The 18,980-nt window shown below is 33.8% G+C and overlaps 1 protein-coding gene across 4 annotated transcripts in view; it reads right to left on the bottom strand.

The window, feature by feature from the left end:
• The window catches only part of LOC141457218 (lachesin-like), a 492,403-nt gene that overhangs the window by 93,079 nt on the left and 380,344 nt on the right, over window positions 1-18,980 (bottom strand). For all 4 annotated transcript variants that reach the window (XM_074133882.1, XM_074133879.1, XM_074133883.1 and 1 more), the window contains exons 5-6: window positions 11,762-11,932; window positions 283-411 (exon numbers count right to left, since the gene is read on the bottom strand). In XM_074133882.1, the coding sequence (XP_073989983.1) occupies window positions 283-411; window positions 11,762-11,932 (300 nt within the window). The remainder of the gene's footprint in view (window positions 1-282; window positions 412-11,761; window positions 11,933-18,980) is intronic.

Genomic DNA, 18,980 nt, shown 5'->3' on the forward strand with positions numbered 1-18,980 from the left:
GTCCAGGGTACACTAGACTTGTTTAGTAAGAAACACGAGTATACTTGGCCGAAAATATGTTCTGTTCAAGAATAATTGTCTGTTGGTAAGAGAGAAGGGAAAAAAATCTTCACCTATTCTAACTATAACCAGCTCACTTGAACTCAAGAATTTTTTAGAATCTCAAGAAATTGATACCACGGATTATGAAGATTCCGGATACGGACCTTTTTTAGGGATTACAAGCAATTAAACTGACATACAGAAACAATACATGCAAATTAAAAAAGAAAAATGACTTACAGTTCACATTCAGTATGATTCTTTTACTGACTGCAGGAGGTACATCGTTACTGGCTATACACAAGTAAGCTCCCATCTGTCTGCGGTCTACCTTGTAGAACTCTAACAGGCTTCCGTTGAAGGTATTCACTGTAGGCAAAGAAAGAAAAAATATTTCAATAATTTGTTAAAGCAACAATAATTTTTATTATTATCTTGGCCTGTCAGATGACAGCCTTTGTAGGTTCTGCCAGGAAGAAGAGGAAACTGCACTGCACGTGTTGTGTCAGTGTGAGGGGCTTGTATGGCTAAGGATGTTACTTCTCGGGGAGGAAAAACCAAGGCCTGAGAGCTTTACCCAGGAGTCACTCTCCAGAATTAAGAGTCTAATTAAACGGACGGGTCTGGAGGGTGAGCTCTAAAGTCGGGGAGCCACAATAGATCCAAAGGGGTCGCAGTGGCGTAGGCCTTGAGGCCGCCCTAATTTAATCTAATCTAATCTATTATTATCTTGAAGCTTTGAAAACAAACATCTATTCTTTGCTTTTTCATGAGTGTTTTTAAAAAAACCTGTTGTAGTTTCTAAAAAAAAATCTATATTTCTTTGTCTTCTAAAAACAATAACGTTTAGACCATTTTAAAATTCTAATAGATTACAAAGAAAAGAACAATTTCAATTAAAATAACCTGTTTTATAATCTAAAAACCTTTTAGAAAAATTATAAAGTCAATCTTATTATAAAATCATGAAGCTGAACTTTTTATTGGTTTTAAATTAAACATGTTCTCAAAATAGTTATCTTGAATCATAATAAATTCTTCTTGATATTTGTTAAAAATTTAACCATATTGGGAACTTGTAAACACAAATAAAATTAAAAATAATTGTCATTTTGATTTCTGTCTATCAATTGTGCAATACTTTGATCATAAAACAGGACTTCAACTACTTAAATGTTAGGCGTACGCCTGAAACGTTTATTTAATTAGAAGACAAATCAAGAATATTGATTTTTGATACAGTAAAAGAATCTTTAAATACTATTTTATAACGTGCAAAGAGAAATCAAAGACCATGGTACTTTGATTAAATACATAAAAATAACATGCTTATCACTGCATTTTCAAGTGAAATACACTTACCTTGTCTTGGAGTACCAGAAAACATACTATATCTGGGCAATATGATAATATAGGGAGATTGTTCACATTTAGACTTTTTATAAAACTGTCTTGTGATAAAAATCACTGTGTTTAAATCCAGAACATAATAAAGCTTAAACTTTATCATTCTAATAATAAGAAGTTACTAATGAAAGACGGTATCGGTAACTACCAAGACATGTGTGATAATGGTAGAAGGAGGTTACTATAACCTTACTGGTACTAGATACTATATCAATTATAATTATTACTTAAATTTTCTTATTTATTTTAAACTAACATCTTTAAATGAATTAATTATTTTGCCACTGAATTGGTGTCATGTTATAAAATAATGCTTCAATCATACCACTGTGAAGTTCAAAATAGACAATTATTTTTCAACTTTATTATTATAATTATTAATATTACAAACTAAAGGAGGATCTACCGTTGATTAATTTGAAAGAATACCACGATGAGTAGAGAAAATTACCTCTTTAGCTTTTTTTTTTCTTAAGGAAAACGGAGTTTCTTTTAAGAATGTGAAGTTAGTTAACGAGGTATAAGGGATTCCATTATCATTAATAAGACGTCGTTGCAGTTCACGATAACATTTGCAAAGATAGGCATGTAAGGAAGAACAAGAATGACAATGATAAAATAAGGCTACTTTTCTGTAGAAACTATAAAGTATAGTTTTAAAGTTATTTTAGCTAAATTGAATAACAAATTACTTACATAGGCAATTTCATAAAATATCAAGCGGCAAGATGTAGGGCTGGCTGTAAATCCACTTCTTGCAAATCACTATTTAAATTATTAATTTTTTGACGTAACATTTTAAAAAGAGAAGGTAAATTGATCACTTCTTTTGTGTTAATAAATAAATATCTCATTGATATTCGAACCGATTATACTTAAACACGGGTGACCGGTACGAACCAAATTGAACATATTATTTATGGCGAAAGAAGGTTACTATAACCAGCTGTTAGGTAGAAATTTAAACTCTCTGATCGCTAGCGCAGCCCTGTGGACATTTTTGTAAGTTTATTAGATTGGATCCTAATAAAAAGCACTTATATTTTATTTTTAGCTTTAAAATTCATTTGTATTATTTTTAATTTATACTGAGGGGCGCTAGCTTTATTGTTTCCTTTATTATAATGAAATTAAATGAAAATTTGTTTGAGAACAATAAAGGATAAATTAAAATAGAGAATACATAATAGGATTTTGAAAAATATATTTTAAGACAATACTAATTGTATAATCTGATTAGTGCTTTGTCCCAAGGCTTTGCCAGTCTACTTACTGGGCTCAAACTGCCCAAAATAACTGCCTACTTAAATTTCCATCTGTGAATCTATCAGAAAATAGAAATTTTGGCACAACTGATACTCAATTCACTTTGTTCTCAGTAAAATTGGTACACAGCACTTCTCAATTTTCTTTTTTGTTACCTTCTACCAGAGCCGGTTAATAAAGAAGAAAAACCTGTATGGAATTAAAGTACCATGTATAAGAAATAAGGATGAGCATGCTTTCTATTTTCAGGAGAAAATCAAAGATAAATAAGTGACTTGTTTGACTAAGCGGCAACTAATCGACGGCTAACAGAGAAGAAAAAAGAAAAGATAAATATTGTTAATTAAAAAGTCACTTTGTTTTCTTTCAACCCCATCTAAGTTGGAAAATGAGTTTATGTTTTAGTGACCCATGAAAGTCGAAAGATTTTCCAAAGTTTCCTTTTTAATTAGGAAAATTTTTGGAGAGTTTTCTTTAAGAAATACTTTTGCTTTAAGTAATTATTAATGAACAATGATTTTTTTTTTTTAAATAAATTAAAATAGCTTAGGTGTGGTGCACTTTTTAGGAAAGCGAGGGATTCAGTGACATTAACCGCTTCCCTTATTGGGATGGCTACTTATTTCCTCTCACTTTTATTAAATGGAAGTAATGCGGTCGGACATTTTTACTGCCGTATAAATTCAATGTAGTTTTTGGCCAATTTTGGAGCCATTCATAAAACTACTACCGCTAGGTACTAAATAGTACTGCAACTCTCGTTGGGCTTCGCCCTTCATAGCCTATCTTCGGCTTTCCTTCCCCATCATTTCAAACCAATTCTCCTGAGGGCAGTCCTCAATATTATCCAATCTCCATCATCATCCAATAAGTATTTTCACTTCCGTTCTCTCTGCCATGATTTTCTTTAATGCTTTGTACATATATACACATTGCACCAAATGTGAATCAATTACTTTTATTGGAAACATACTTCCGGCAAAATTTCGCAGTATATTTATTTCTGCAGAATTTTTTTTTTTAAGAATGAAGTTAAGCTGTTCACCTAAATATCGTTTCAGTATGTTGCACGGTTCTAACGCCTATATAACCCTATATTTATGAGTATGATTCCCCCACCTACCCCAAAAAGAATAGGGATTCTATAAGGATTAGCAGAGGGTTTAGCGAAGTGAATAACCACGCAGTGATCCTGAGTTTGACTCCAGCAAGCTAGGAAGTATTGGGGATTATGTCAAAGGTTCGATTTGGAGTTTACACCTGAAGAATTCTTATTGAGGTTTCCTGGAGTCAAAAAAAACAAAAACAAAATACAAATCCGGAAATAATACAGAGTTTTCCGAGTTATCCAGAGGCCCTAATTGGTGGGATGTTCATTAGAAAAAGAAGGCTGCGGTTGTTTAGGCTGGAAACATAGTGGAGCGGCGAGCAAAGCGGCGATGATAGCTACATCAGATCAAAGAGAGCGACGAGCAGCGAGCAAAGAGTCGCTGGCATATAGTGACGAGTTTAGACGCGTTTCTCCTTTCGACGAGACAAGATGGAGGAATTATTTCTATACGCAAATTCTTCCTTGAAAATTTGGTATTTACAGCAGCTTAGAAGCAGGAGGCTGCAGTGTATAAACATATTTAGAAATGAACTTGGTGAATTCCATCACTTGTACCAATAACTTCGGGAGCATCCTGGCAAGATTCATTCGTATTTTAGAATATCTATTTCAATATTTGATTACATACTAGCCCAGTGTAACCCATTAATCCTAGCAGTTTTACTTTAAGGTAACAAAATAGAAATATATGCAGATAAAAAGAAATTAGTCAATTAAAAAAAACAATAATTTTATTAAATCACTACTCCATGATTTGTCGTAAATTAATGTTGTTATCTGAAAAACTGGAGTAGTACGACGCTACAGAAGAAGGATTGGAGAATTCGTTCTGATCAGAAGTAGTAGGACGTGGAAATGTAATTTAATTTTGCCTAGTATTTAGATGAAAGTTAGCATTAAGGGATTAAGAACCAAATTAAATGTAGCAAAAATTACCTGAATTCTCCATTAACTACTAATTGTTAATTAATTTTAACTATTAATTATTAATTGTTAAAAACTATTGTAGCTTCGCAAATATTATGGTCCCACAGAGGTTTCTTTAAACAAACTAAACCAATAAATGTATCAATATCCATAACCTATGAGCTATAACCTTTAAAAATTGAGCGCGATGAGAGCGAAGAAATCGAACATGTCATAACGCGTTGCTCTATCTTCGCTTTGCTCGCCACTATGCGCGGTCCCACTATGTTAACTTGGGTTTGATTTTGCCGCTTTGCTCTTTGCTATCATCGCCGCTTTGCTCGCCGCTCCACTATGTTTCCAGCCTTAGCTAGTTGCAGAGAATACAGCTAGCTCCAGTTAGCTGGTCGTTTGATTTTTCTCTTCCTAAGAAAGCTTGTTAGAGCTTAAATGTCTGATGGACAGTGTTGTCTGCAACAAAAGAAAACTGCCTGGAGGAGTGCAACTGGAAAATGGATTTTTGTATTCTCTGCAATTAGCTAAACAACCGCAGCCTTCTTTTTCTAATGAACATCCCACTAATTAGGGCCTCTGAATAACACGGGAAACTCAGTATTATTTCCGGATTTTGTATTTTGTTGTTTTTTTATTACTCAGGAAACCTCAATAAGAGTACTTCCGTTGTAAACACCAAAACGAACCTTTGACACAATCCCCAACACTTCCTCTTCTAATTTAAGAAAGATTTTGGAATATATTAAGGAAGAGCATGAAGAGTAAAAAGGGAAATATAATTAATAAAGTAGCAGGACTTAGAAATTATTTCTAAACAAAATTGTCAACAAGTTCACGTTTAGCCTAAAATTTACAGGAAAGTTTACATTTGTGATTAATATTGTTGTAAATAGAACTGAGTACATCATAGTAGCAAAGCTGTTTCATCTAGGCACTAGATTCTAGCAAATTTCTACTAGTTTTGGTTAGTATTACTAATTAACATTTCTATGCACGTACATTGTGTAAGCAACATCAACAAATTACAATGTGAGGCACCAATTTCATTTATTACTCGGAGAATACATTATTTCAAATATGTAAAAATTACTTTATTATTTTATTGGAAAAATCTATTGCGTTCATTCACCCTAAAAAGAAGTTCAGAGGAAATTGTAGCAGCCATTTTCGTGAAAAGTGGAAAAACTTCTGTATCTCCATTTGTGGAATTTCCCACAAACCCAGAATTTTAACAAGATATAAAATCCTCTTTAATTAATGTATTGCACATAGAATTGAACATTATACCAAAATGGAACATTAGAGCAGACTTTATCAACGCCCTTATCGTAAAAGCCCTCCTTACTCCTATTTTTTTACTGTACCATCACAATTTACTTCATGAAAATCCCTGAAAATCAAAATATTCTCTGGGAAATTGTTTGAAAAAAACCAAAGTGATAAGCTTAGCATATGTTATAGCAAAAGTTCAAATAAACCATTTTCGTGAATGTCTAGAAAAAGACCCTTTTTATAGAGTCCCACTTCCGACTAGACTAATAATCTTCAACGGATTTTTGGGGGGGGTAAGGTAGTCCATACCCATCAGCTGTAAAGGAGTGGCTGGAGTATTCTCCAGTAGGTGTGTAATGGTTCAATAAACATTCACAGTTACCAGTACAGTTCACATACATTTACACAACATATACAGGGTGTACACGGAGGAGTGGTCGAAACTTCGGGAGGTGGATTCAGCAGCACAAATGCTACAAAAAATATTCTATGTACTATGGCCCGATTCTCAATAGTGTGCAAGATATTTGCATTTTTAACTTTTCCGTCGTTTATTCGCGTTTTTCACCATAAAAACGGCCGTAACTTTTCTATCCTTTATCCTACAACAAATCTGCTTATTCCAAACGAAAGAGCATTAAATTTCCTTATAAATCTGCTTAACCCAGAGCCTCAAAACGTTTCTTATAAACAATGAAATTTTGATTTTAATGTCTAAAAAAATTCGTTCTCGATGAGTTTTGTTGAAAATTTGCAACTGTCTATTTTATCAATGATTAATGAATCAAGGAATCACCCAATTACAGGATAAGTTGTGCATTTATTGAGCTTCAAGACCATATGGATTTTCTTTTTTGTTTTTAATAAAACCCTACCCCGAACAGAGGGGTGCAAATGCAGATAACTGTCTGCTGATGGACAGAGTTGTTTGTCACGAGAGAACTATCTCCAGAAGCCAGCAGAGCATTTATAAAAGTACCGGGAGTTATATACAGGAAACCTCGAGACTCAGCATAAATATATTTCCTCTGATAACAGCAGTCTTCAAACATATAAATACTTCACCCAGGCCAGGCCAGCCAGTTCTGTCCAACCGCTGCCCGAGCTAAGTTCTGTCCAACCGCTGCCCGAGCTAAGTTCTGTCCAACCGCTGCCCGAGCTAAGTTCTGCCCAATTGCTGCCCGAGATCAGTTCAGTTCCGTTCAACCTATCAGTAGTGAAGTTCCCTTCCCTTGAAATCTTTGTATTATATCTTTGTATTATGTTATATTATATATCAGATAATATTGTAATAAAGAACTTGTCTTTTAAATAAAAATTATTCTTTTTAAAAAAGCCCCTAACGGTACAAGATATATAACAATAACAGTAGATGGTGGCTCGTATTAACAATAAAAGTTAATAACAATAAAACAATATGTTGTAAAATTCTATAAGTTTAGGAAATAAAAATTAAAAAAGATGAAAATATTTACTTTATCTTGTGGGTATTTAACAGAATTTCCCTGTAAATTATTAGAAATATCACCTAAATAGAGCAGGTAATGGAGAAAACTCTTTTTTTCACAAAGTTTTTCATTTTAAAGGGCTGATTATATGAAAGAAAAACTGCAGAAAGATATTTCAGATTATATGAAAGAAAAACAGCATTCTGTGTAGATAGATAAGTCCTGCCCATAAGACAGACTGGAAATTTGCCGAAATAAAGATTCTTCAAATGGAAACAGGTTTTCTTATCGATTAACATACAGGTATTTCCACAAATTGTTATCAAAATGAAAAGCTGTGGAGGTCAACTGTAAAGAACAAAAAAAAAGAATAGAAAACCTAAAATGTGTTAGGTTGACCTAATAAATGAAATAATAAAAATGTAGGTAACATGGACAAGATAGCTAAATTTATTTTTATTTATTTATTTATTTTTGTCCTAATTGAAAAGTGAAGTTTTCTGAATAAATAATAAGTGGACTGACACACGAATTGTTTATAAAAAAGAGGTTGCAAGCAGTAAAATGGAATGGTCCATTTTAAATAGTCCGACAATTCAGTTTAAGAGCTAACACAGAATTTAAATTTAACAATTTTGAATATTGAACAGAAATATAAATTCGTGTAAATTTACTTTTAAAGTTGGATCCCACAACGTTTTCCTGTAATATCTATATTATTTCAAATTTTAGGCCACTTAATTAGGTTATAAGTTTTTTTTTTTAATGATTTAAGGCGCGTCAACATCTAAGGTTATTGGCGCCCGGAGCTTTTTTCAGTGCACTGCCGGCCTCCGGACAGTGTTCTCTCATTACAGACAACATTGTCCATCACCAGACAATGAGCTGTAATAAGCTCCTAGGAAGAGAAAATCTAAGGGTCAGCAGCTGGATTCGAACCCGGGACCTCCGCGTGGGAGTCCAGTATGCTAACCGCATAGCTAATCCCTTCCCTCGGTTATAAGTTTGTGCACAAACAGATCAGTTACCCTGAATTAAAATTTCTGAAGATTCTAACACAATTACTGCGAACGTTCATTTTTAGAAACTTATTTTATTTTGGATTCTGCAGTTTATAAGTCTGCATATTACGACTGAAATTGCATGAGAAAGATTTAAAGAAGAATATTTGGACAATACGGGATGGTCCGACTTGGCGAAAGTGCACTAATTCGGAAATCTACTCGGAAGAACAGGACATAAGTAAAATGATAAGAATAGGCAGACTAAGATGTGCCGGGACATGTGGCTAGAATGTGTGATTGATGACGTGCCGAAGAGGCTTATGCAAATGGTACTACACGGCGGTAGGAAAAGAGGCAGGCCAAAGCTACGTTGTTGGCTGGACGGAGTGAAAGAGGATGCCCTAGCGTTGCTGGGCGTTCGTAACTGGAAAATGGCTGCCCAAAATAGGGAAAACTGGCGGAAGCATTTGACGTAGGCCAAGGTTCGATAGACGGACCAAATAAGAAGTAGAAGAACAACAACCCTTTCCGCCATAATTTCCCTTAATTGGGCCCCCCCCAAAAAAAACAAAAAAATCGTTAGAGCCGTTTTAGTTAAGCGCGGACTTCTGGTTAACCGTTTTTTTTTTAAACTAAAACTTTATCGTGGCTTCTCGGCTAAGCAAAGTATCAATTTTGAAACTTTTCGTGATTTTATTATTATTATTATTATTTTTAATTTAGGGTGGATACGGACCAACAGACAGACAAACCACTTTTTCTAACTCTTAAAAAAGCTATTTCCGGTAATAATTCAATACAGGAAATTTGCACGATTACAATAACTTCCTATTATTAGAGTGAGAGAGGTACCACTGTTGTCGAGTGGTTAGAGGCGAGTACCGCAAAGCTGTTTCGATTTTCTTTAATGGTTAATATGAGAAATTTACAGAAAAGTATGTTTTGTTAGTCGCTTCCGTCCATGTCACCTAATTTGGTAGTTTGATGTAAAGCTCGCCTAAAAATTAGGCAGTTACTTGAATTTAATTTTTACTAACGTAAGAGAAAGTTTTAAATATTTAAACTAAAAACCGATGTAGATTTGTAAGGAAACAAACTACAGGAAAAGAAAAACTTTTCAGTGAGGGCAAAAACAAAAATTTTAAACATATTGTTTTGTATTTTCTTTGAACATCAACGGAACCAGTGAGAAACCACAGCCACTAGAATCAGAATAAAATGGTTGCTAGCTCTTCCCACATCAGTGTAGCTAACATTGTGTGTAGTTCCTTTTCATTTTCTTTTTTTGAAGTTGCGTATGCGTACATTTGAGTATAAGGGAAATGTAAGTGGAAAATAGGTGATGGAAAACATGCCTCTTTGAATTCAAACATTTGTAAAAAAAAAGCTTTCCACTGACTAGCTAAGGATTGCAATCATCACTTTAAGAGCCATTAATATGATGATGATTACCATATTTTTATTATCTTATGTCTTTTTCTTTCTTTAATACTTTGCTACCGATTGTTCACTAAACATTTTTTTGTGATTTTGAAACCTTTATTTACAGAATAGAGTAACAACCTAAAAACCAATCTGCAGAGACAATCATTCAGGATATGTTGACTTTGATATCGTCGCGAGAATATAGTATGTCTAAGAATAGAGTGCAACAAGCTACGTAGGCTGCTGATGAATTCACTTTCCTAAAAGGGCTTAAGACAGGCCACGCCTCTTTCTCCACTTCTATGTAATGTAAAATTTGAAAAATAAGGGCCATTTGAGGAATGAGGTCCAGTTAAGGACTCAAATTTATTACTATTGTAGAATATATGAAAGCAGAATGAAGTAATTAAATTGTGAGTGATGTCTTCGGGTCAAAGCATGATAAGTTTAGACACAATAAATCATTCCCCCCAAGAAACTCACAGAAGGAAACCAGAAAACTTCCGTTTTGCTCAAAGAGGGGATCAGAACAAAGTTAAACTAATCCTCTTTCAAGGATTGGTGACTATTGATTGCATCAACAGTTTACGAAGCAAAGGTCAACTTCTCGTTATTTACTCGCTGTTACTGATTTTGACGGATATCGCTGAATGAAGACAAAGCTAAAGAAGTTTATTACTATCGTCAAGGTTGCGCAAAGATTTTTTTTGTCCCAAAATTGCCCACTAATCAATTTTCCATCGGAAAATATTTTGAACAAAAGTTGTAGAACTAAAGTAAAGTAATTGCCTATTTTTTCAGGCGGGCTTTACGTCTAAGTACCAAATGAGGTGTCGTGGACGGAGGCGACTAGCAAACATACTTTACTATAAATTTCTCATATTAAACATTAAATCAAATCCAAGACCTAAGACCGGGGGAATCGAACCCACTAAACCAACAATACAGCTTTAGCTTTACAGGTCTCGCCTCTTAACCGCTCGGCTACCGTGGCTCCTACAGTTGTAGAACTATGTGCAATAAATATACCAAGTTTAAAGAAAATTTTAGAAGCCATTTTTCAAGGAAAAATTTTTAAAAGAAATTTGGCAAAACTGATTCAGTGCAGTGTGGTGCTATTTTAAAGGCAGAAAGCTTTGGTCTTTGCCCCAACTCCCACATTAGGTTAAGATTAGATTAATCAAAAGTAAATTTTATTATTCTAAATATAGTTAAATCTAATTAAACAAAAGTGAAACTCAAACAATTTTAAATTAAAATATTATTACTTTGTATTTAAATTATGATGCCCCAGACAAGATGGCTGTCTCAGTTTTAGTTATTTCAAGATACGACTTTTACTCTAGATATTATGTTATATAGAAGTTATTCTAAAAGTTAACAGCAATGAGAGAGAGATAGAATGGTTAAAATAACATTTCATTACAGAAATGCATGCATTTGTACCTACCGCTGACAATTACAAACTAGGTACAATGTAATATAAGTTTGTAATTTGTATGGACCTAATGTAATTTTGCTTATTTCCCCCCCCCCCTTAAAAAAAACAATAATTAAAGTTATCCTAAGGATCCTTAATCTGTATTACTCGTATATACAGTAACTATTAACATCTGTTGTTGACATAATGCTTGTACATCTGTTTTGTAATGTAATTACTCCACCACAGACTGTTTTGTAAACACGTAAGCATAAATTACGTAGTACTTTTCTTTTCTCTGATATAGATGGCAGAACAAAATATAAAAAATGGGAAGATACACGAGTACATAAAACAATGTTCAATAAAATACTTTCCGTTCGTTCTGAAAGGCATAGTTCTTAAATGTATATCTTACAAAAGTAAAGAAGATACTTTTACTCACTTGTGCTTAATTCCCCTTTAGGCCTTCGCATAATAATCAAATCTCCATCCTCTCTACGCCAAGTAACTCTTGGCTCAGGATGTCCTGTCGCTTTACATCCGAGTGTAGCATTTTCTCCTTCTTGAAGCGACAAATCTGGACTGGTCTCACTGTACACAATATCTGGGGGTACTGGAACAAAAAGATGGAGAAAGAAAGATAATTTAGTCCATTAAATCTCACAAAATTTACTAAAAGCTGTAAAATAAATTGTAATAATAATAAAAAAAAAAATCATAGGCCCAATATTGGTAGGATATAGCCGGCAAATAGCATTTCATGAAAAAGCTTCATAAATTTTTCTAGAAAAAATCAAAGGCTGAATTTCCGATAAGCACAGAAATTTTTCCATATTATTCATCAATTTAAATTTTATCAATGAACAGAGTTTTCCAATCACTTTCTTGAAAATGGGAATTCTTGGTAATTCAATTTCCTTCCTAGAAGGCAAAGTTTAAAAAAAGAAAGAAAGAAAATTGAGAATCTGGATTTCCCACCTTTTTGTTAGCCATCAATTTTCTTCTAAACTTTTGGATACACTGATTTTAATTTCCACGTAAATATTGATTGTGAAATCATTATTAGGCGTATTTTCATGAAGTAGAATGTCAAAATAGTTGTGCACTATTATTTTATGATAACTAAAGTTAGCATATTTAAGAAGGAAGAAAGAATAATGCCATTTATTTCATTATTTTGCCAAGCTTTCGAAAGAGAATAGAAAATATTTAAATTTATTTTTAAGAATAACTAAAGGAAGTAAATAATCTATTTAGTAAAATTGTTCTTTTGATTTTAGGTTTTTGTTAACGCGGAATTTGCGTAAGACGTATAACCATTTGTTTTTGTAATAAGTAGACGCAAAATCAAAGATTATATTCAAATGATCCTTTAGAGGAAAACCAATAAAAGCGCCCTTGATCGAAATTTTCTGGGATAATGTTTCAAATAGAAGTTTTAGACCAGCATGAGTTCAATGTGTGTTCATATCTTAAAGGAAATCGTTGGAACCAGTTTGGGAAAATCTTCCCAACCCCCCCAAAAAATGCTTACTTCCGGTGTAGAGTTTTGATCGCTAGGCTACAGTCAGATTCAGAAGGGTCGAAACTAAATATAAACTTTCAGCTGCCTGTGTTTTTGGGTTTTGAGATATTTTGACCAACTTACAAAGTAGTGACAAAGGACAATAGGAGAGCATGGCGACTCAATCGCTACAGTACACTGAATAAACCTAGAAAGTTCTTAGTAAAGATTACCACAGATGCCACAATCTCCGGGAAGGGAAACATTTAACCTCCCGAAGAACGAGGAGTCCTAGTTTTAGAATAAACAGGACACACCTTCTACAAAGTGCCGCACAGTCTCATTGGACTCCACCACAGCCAGCACAGATTGGCGAGACTGGGTAAGGCCAACATTTGAAAAGATTGTACCCTAAATTCGCATGTCCACTCAACATCTGAACCAAACTGGCGGATCCGGGCACCTGCTGAAGCCAACCACAGCCATTTTATAATCAGCTTAGGATCTCCACCGTTTCCGGTGTTCCATCAAAATCCACTGCTTTCTACATCGTCGATAGGATACAGGAATAATAGGCTAAGGAGTCATGGTAAACAACACTGCTACTTGCGGTGAAAACAGGAAATAGAATATTGGGCACGATCACATTACTCCTTTTTTACCAAGGAAGAGAAGGTGAACAAGCAAAGTAAATAAAAAAATCCAATGTAATAATCGACTATTTTACATTTTTTCTTTCTAGTTAATAGCTTGGAACACCATTTATTCTGCATCCAAACCTGGCGATGAGAGTAGCCGATAGCTCGTATTACCGAAATGAACCTGATACATTCAAGATCAACTCTTACTGTTATTACATAGTGTAACATCTTACCGGTATCTATACTATGCACACACCATAGAACTTACTAAACCGATAAGAGAATATTTGGCATTCTTATGGTGTGCCAAAATTGATTCTCTTTTATGAGGCATTTAGTATAAAAGACTATACTATACTTGCTACACACTTGGGTATTGCTGGATAGCATACCTTGGCTTGAAAAATAGCAGCACTATTAAACACGTTCACCCATCAAACCATCTACCCCCTCTACAGCTGCTCTCTATTTTATCAGTATTTTTCTATTTCTTTTTTTTTAATCTGATGGTTTTTAAGTTTTTAATAAAAGATGTTCAAGAAAAAACTGTTGAATTTTCTTTATTACTGAGATAGCAACTGAGGGGTATAGCTTTTCTCTAAAGTACTATTTCAAGACTGTGTACTTGAACTAGTGCTGCACGAGAAACGAGACAAATCTCGGTCTCGGTCTCGGTACCGAGACGAGACTTGAGCAACCGAGACCGAGATCGAGACATGATATATATCTCGTCGAGAAATCTCGGTCTCGTCTCGGTATTTCAAATATTAATTTTTAGCTACAAAATTATAAAATTGTGTTCTTTATTAATAAATAATCATTACGGGTATTGAATTAATTATTAAAAGTTACGATTTTATTATATATATTCAATATTACTACATCTATTTGACTTCGAATTACATAAGTAAAGTAAGCAAAGTAAAGTAATCGCCTATTTTTCAGGCGGGGCTTTACGTCCAACTACCAATTAAGTGTCGCGGACGGAGGCGACTAGCAAACATACTTTACTGTAAATTTCTTCTACTAATCATTAAATAAAATCCAAGGCCTAAGACCGGGAATCGAACCCAGTACCACAATACTCATTAGCTTCGCAGGTCTCGCACTATTTTCGTTTTTAAGATACTCTTTGCCTGAGCATGCATTGATACATAAAAGAGCTTTTACTGAATCAGAAGTTAAAGAAGATCTTCTATTGGTCATTATCATCGCAGCTTGCGAAAATAATCTTTCCGATGGCACTGAAGTTGCACAGATACTAAAAATATCTTTTGCCATTCAAGGCAAATTTTTGAAGGAATTCTCAAGTGTTTTCCACCATTCTAAAATGTCAACGTCTACTGGTGCTTGGTCTAATTTGGTATAGTATTAATTATTTCTGTCTTCCATGCTTCGCTGATATTTGCTGATTTTTGAGCAAATGGTGCAAAAATATTGATGCAGTCGCCGTCGTCGTCAAAAGGTGAATCATCAGATTCTTTATCTTCACCAGTCAAAGCTAGTAACTGTACTTGGTCATCGCTGCAGGAAACGTAGGTATATGCGGTTTTGAGGACCATACATTCTTTTACGTTCTCGGCACAGCTTGACTCGGTCATATGGTGTTTTATTATTACCATTCGATTGTTCTTGAGAAGCCCCTTTTCCAACCGTATATGATCTCTGTATTTGGTTTTGGTTTTTCGACGCGTATAGGCCGACATTATATATTTTTGATAATATTTCTTTATTCTAACATCTTATTATATTCACTGTAACTATTTTACACTAATGTTTTATATACAATCGATAGATTATGACGACAGCTGACGATTAAAACTTAAACGAACATTGAAGCTTCTCCGAGTCAAAAGTTATACTAATTGCAAATCTCGATACGCAGCAAAATGATCTCAAAATGGGTGCGCTTCCCCCTCCACCGCGCGCGATGCTTCACAGTCCTCGCTTATTGTAATGAATTCTTTGATCCTTTAGCTATCCAATGGTCTAATTTAATTTTGGATGTAGACGATAGATTCGAAACTATAATGCCAAACTGTATCCCCCGATTTTTTGTTATCATTAGGTTTTTTGGATTGCCTCCTTGTGATAGCAAATTTAAAGACGTATTCACGTAAAAAAAAAAGTGGAATCTATAACATTTATTTAAATCATTTTCCAATGAAAAATTGGTTTCAAAACAATTATTGGAAATGAGTACGGATTTCCCTCTAATAAGACATAATATAATGTAAGTACAGATTTACAAATTTTTGTAATGTTGGTAAATATTAAATACATTTTAAAAATTCAGAGTTTAAAGACAGACTATTTATGGTTTGTAACCTAACCACACTAAAACGGAGCTGATTCTATTCACTCGTAGAAGACCCTGTGATCAACCATAATGTTGAAATAAATGAAGTCTCTCTACCATGTTCAAAATAAGTAAAATACTTAGGATTAACTTTAGACTCAAAAATAACGTACACAAAGCAAGACGCTAGGCGTTATTTGCAGGCTCTGTTCTCGTTGCTTAATAGAAACACATCCTTGGATTTCCAAAATAAGAAATTAATATATACTATCTTTATATTCGACCAATACTCCTGTATGCAGCCCCTGTCTGGTCTCACACGTGTACTACCAATTACAGTAAAATACTGAGAGCACAAAATAAATGTCTGAGATCGATTGGTTCATTTCCCAGATGGACGCCCATAGACTACATATATGCACGCGGTGCTTGACGTTTCTAGACTTTCTACTACTGTTTATTGTCTTCTGGAAAAATTTGTCACTACCTGTTATAATAGTCGGTATCCTCATATAGCAGCCATTGTGAATTATTAAAACTGTCCGGTAGGACAGTTGTATAAGGGTTGATCATCAAAAACTGCAAGAAAAAGCGTAACGTTGAAAAACACCCAACTTTGACAATTTTTTTCTCTTTTTCTATAAAAGATAAAATTCCCAAATTTTCTTTTAAAATAAAGGGCAAATCCTCCTTTATAACTGTAATTTTTTTTGCAACAACCCAGATCTAATAGATTTCGAGAAAAAAGTTGCCGAAAATGAGCAAAAACGGCTTTTTCAAAAAATGTTCTTGTTCTTGTTCTTCTTCTTCTTGTTGTTGTTACCTTTTTTGTAAACAACGTAGCGCCTAAACGCGCGAACCGATTTTCATGAATGAGGTGTCATTCGATTCGGAATTATATGTAGATGTGCCTTTTGGGGGTCTCGATCCTGTACATCGAATGGGAGAGGATTTAGCCCCATTTATGTAATGAATTTTTTAGCCTCATAATTTTTTTTTTATTTTTTATGTTTTCCTTTTTAACCTGTAATTAACAGATTGATTATTATAAATAACTAGACATTACAGTCAATCTACAGTGCTACTTGAACATATAGTTTGTAGACGAAAATGGCCAGCATAAGGGTCTGTGACATCTAATAAATTCTAAAAAATATTAATGAATATTAATGCAGTAAAATTACTTAAATATTAATGAAAAATTAATGAAATGTTGGATACTAGCTGATTTATGTACCTTTTGGCGTTTAATCAACCCTTATACTTAACATTTTAAACTGTAAGTTTTTGTTAAGGATAATATAAGTTCTCTTGGCCGTACAAAATATAAACATAAGTGCTTAAAAACATATTTCGTCGTAAATACCTGTAAATCAAGCTAAGGTTTTTTTTTGTTATTTTTTCCCTTTAATATGTAACTATGTTCCCTTTTAATCTGTACTAATATATCTGATGAGTGTATAAGGGCGCTAAGCTTTAAACCTCAATTTCTGTACTCTTTCAATTTTTGTGTATATATGTAAAGTTTTGTAAATAAATAAATAATTATTATTATGGTTTGTAATTTAAAATTGTAGAAGTACTTTTTAATTTTTTTGTTTTTTGTAATATTTTTGAACGAAAATGAATTAAAAAAAATTGTTTTGAAGAAATTTATTAACTCTTTTACTGTGTAATGTTTGTAAAAGACAGGAAATGGCTCAGATGGAAATATCGATACAATATTGGGTAGAGTTGAAAAGAGAATTGAGAGATATTACTGTTGAGAAGAAGAAGTGAAAGAAATGGTAGGCAGTAAAGTGTAAAGGAAGTTAAAGTTGGAGAACATTTGTCCCTGGCCAGTACAACTTCCGTCCACCTAGCTACCCGAGCTGAAGGAAGAGTTCAGTCTTACATATTAGATCGTACAGTGAGCAAGCTTGAACCATTATGACCTTCAGTAGTGTTGCAGTAACTAAGAGGTTGTCCTCTACAGGAAGCAGAGTTCTAAGAGAGAGTCCATCCCCTCAGTCTTTTTCTTTACCCACGATAAATAGCTCCCAAGACGTTTCTAATGTCCTTTCACCAAGCCAACGGCCAGGGCCGTTAATCCAAACCAGCTAACTCTGGACAAAGTTATCTTCAGCTGGGATGTTCACACACACATTCGCAATCGACTGAAAAGCCTATCTTTATTTTGTACCTCGTTCGGCAGGAACAGCCTTGTATTTCCTGTTGTTTTTTTTCCATTTTCTCTTAATCTATGCGACAGAAAACTTTGCATTCGTCAAGATTTTTTAAATTTCAATTTTATCCGGAATGCACGTTTTGTAGTTCGCTTTAAATAATATAAATTTCATGGCGAATACAAGTATATTGGACCCTAAATCTTACACTGTATACTTAATATTTTAAGGAAGCCATTGTAATATGCAAATATACTCATTGGAGTTCAAGATTTGTTTAAAATAATTTATTCATTTTAAATAATGAACTTTCAATGAATGAGAATAAACAATGTATTTATTTTAGATGGGTCTGAGTAAGGGAATCGTTAGGAGTTAGCCGTATTCTCTGGACTCCCATTACGGATAAACATTTAATTGTTTTTTTAGGGCATATTAGGGCTTCGTTTTCCTAATAGAGAAAGTTAAAAATGTAAATATTGCAAAGATGTTGTACTGCCCAGTAAGCGGTGTGATGCTGCCTAAAATGAGTCAAAGTTAGTTACGCTAAAGAGTTTAATACTGCTTAAAATTATTCTAAGTGAGTCACGGTAAGGAGGGGGGGAGTGATGCTGCTCCTGAGTCGAAAGTGAGTTACAGCAAAAAGGGAATTTGATGCCAGAAATAGAATCAAATTTAAGTTTTGTGAAACAGTATTGCTTCTGAAGTGAGTAAAACGCTGTAGAACTCAGGGAACTGTTACTCCTCAGGTCAACAAAGAGCCCTATTTTTTAATTAATTCTTTCTTCAATTATATATTTTAAATCATTAAATTTTCTTTTTAAATTCTGAACAATTTTAAAATACTGAAAAAATTTATTAATTTAGCGCCACTTTCAATCAGCTGATTTCTTAAAATTTGGCAACTTATTTCCACTTTTGATTCTTATTATTATCACAAGGAATAATCCTCATCGACTATCTGGAAAAGGGTAAAACTATTACAGGTGCGTTATTGGACCGTTTGAAAACCGAGCTGCAAGAAAAACGCCCACGATTGGCCCACAAAAAAG

Source organism: Rhodnius prolixus, unplaced genomic scaffold (assembly GCF_049639745.1).
Source record: "Rhodnius prolixus isolate KJV_2025 unplaced genomic scaffold, Rpr scaffold_10, whole genome shotgun sequence".
Classification (NCBI taxonomy): Eukaryota; Metazoa; Arthropoda; class Insecta; order Hemiptera; family Reduviidae; genus Rhodnius; species Rhodnius prolixus.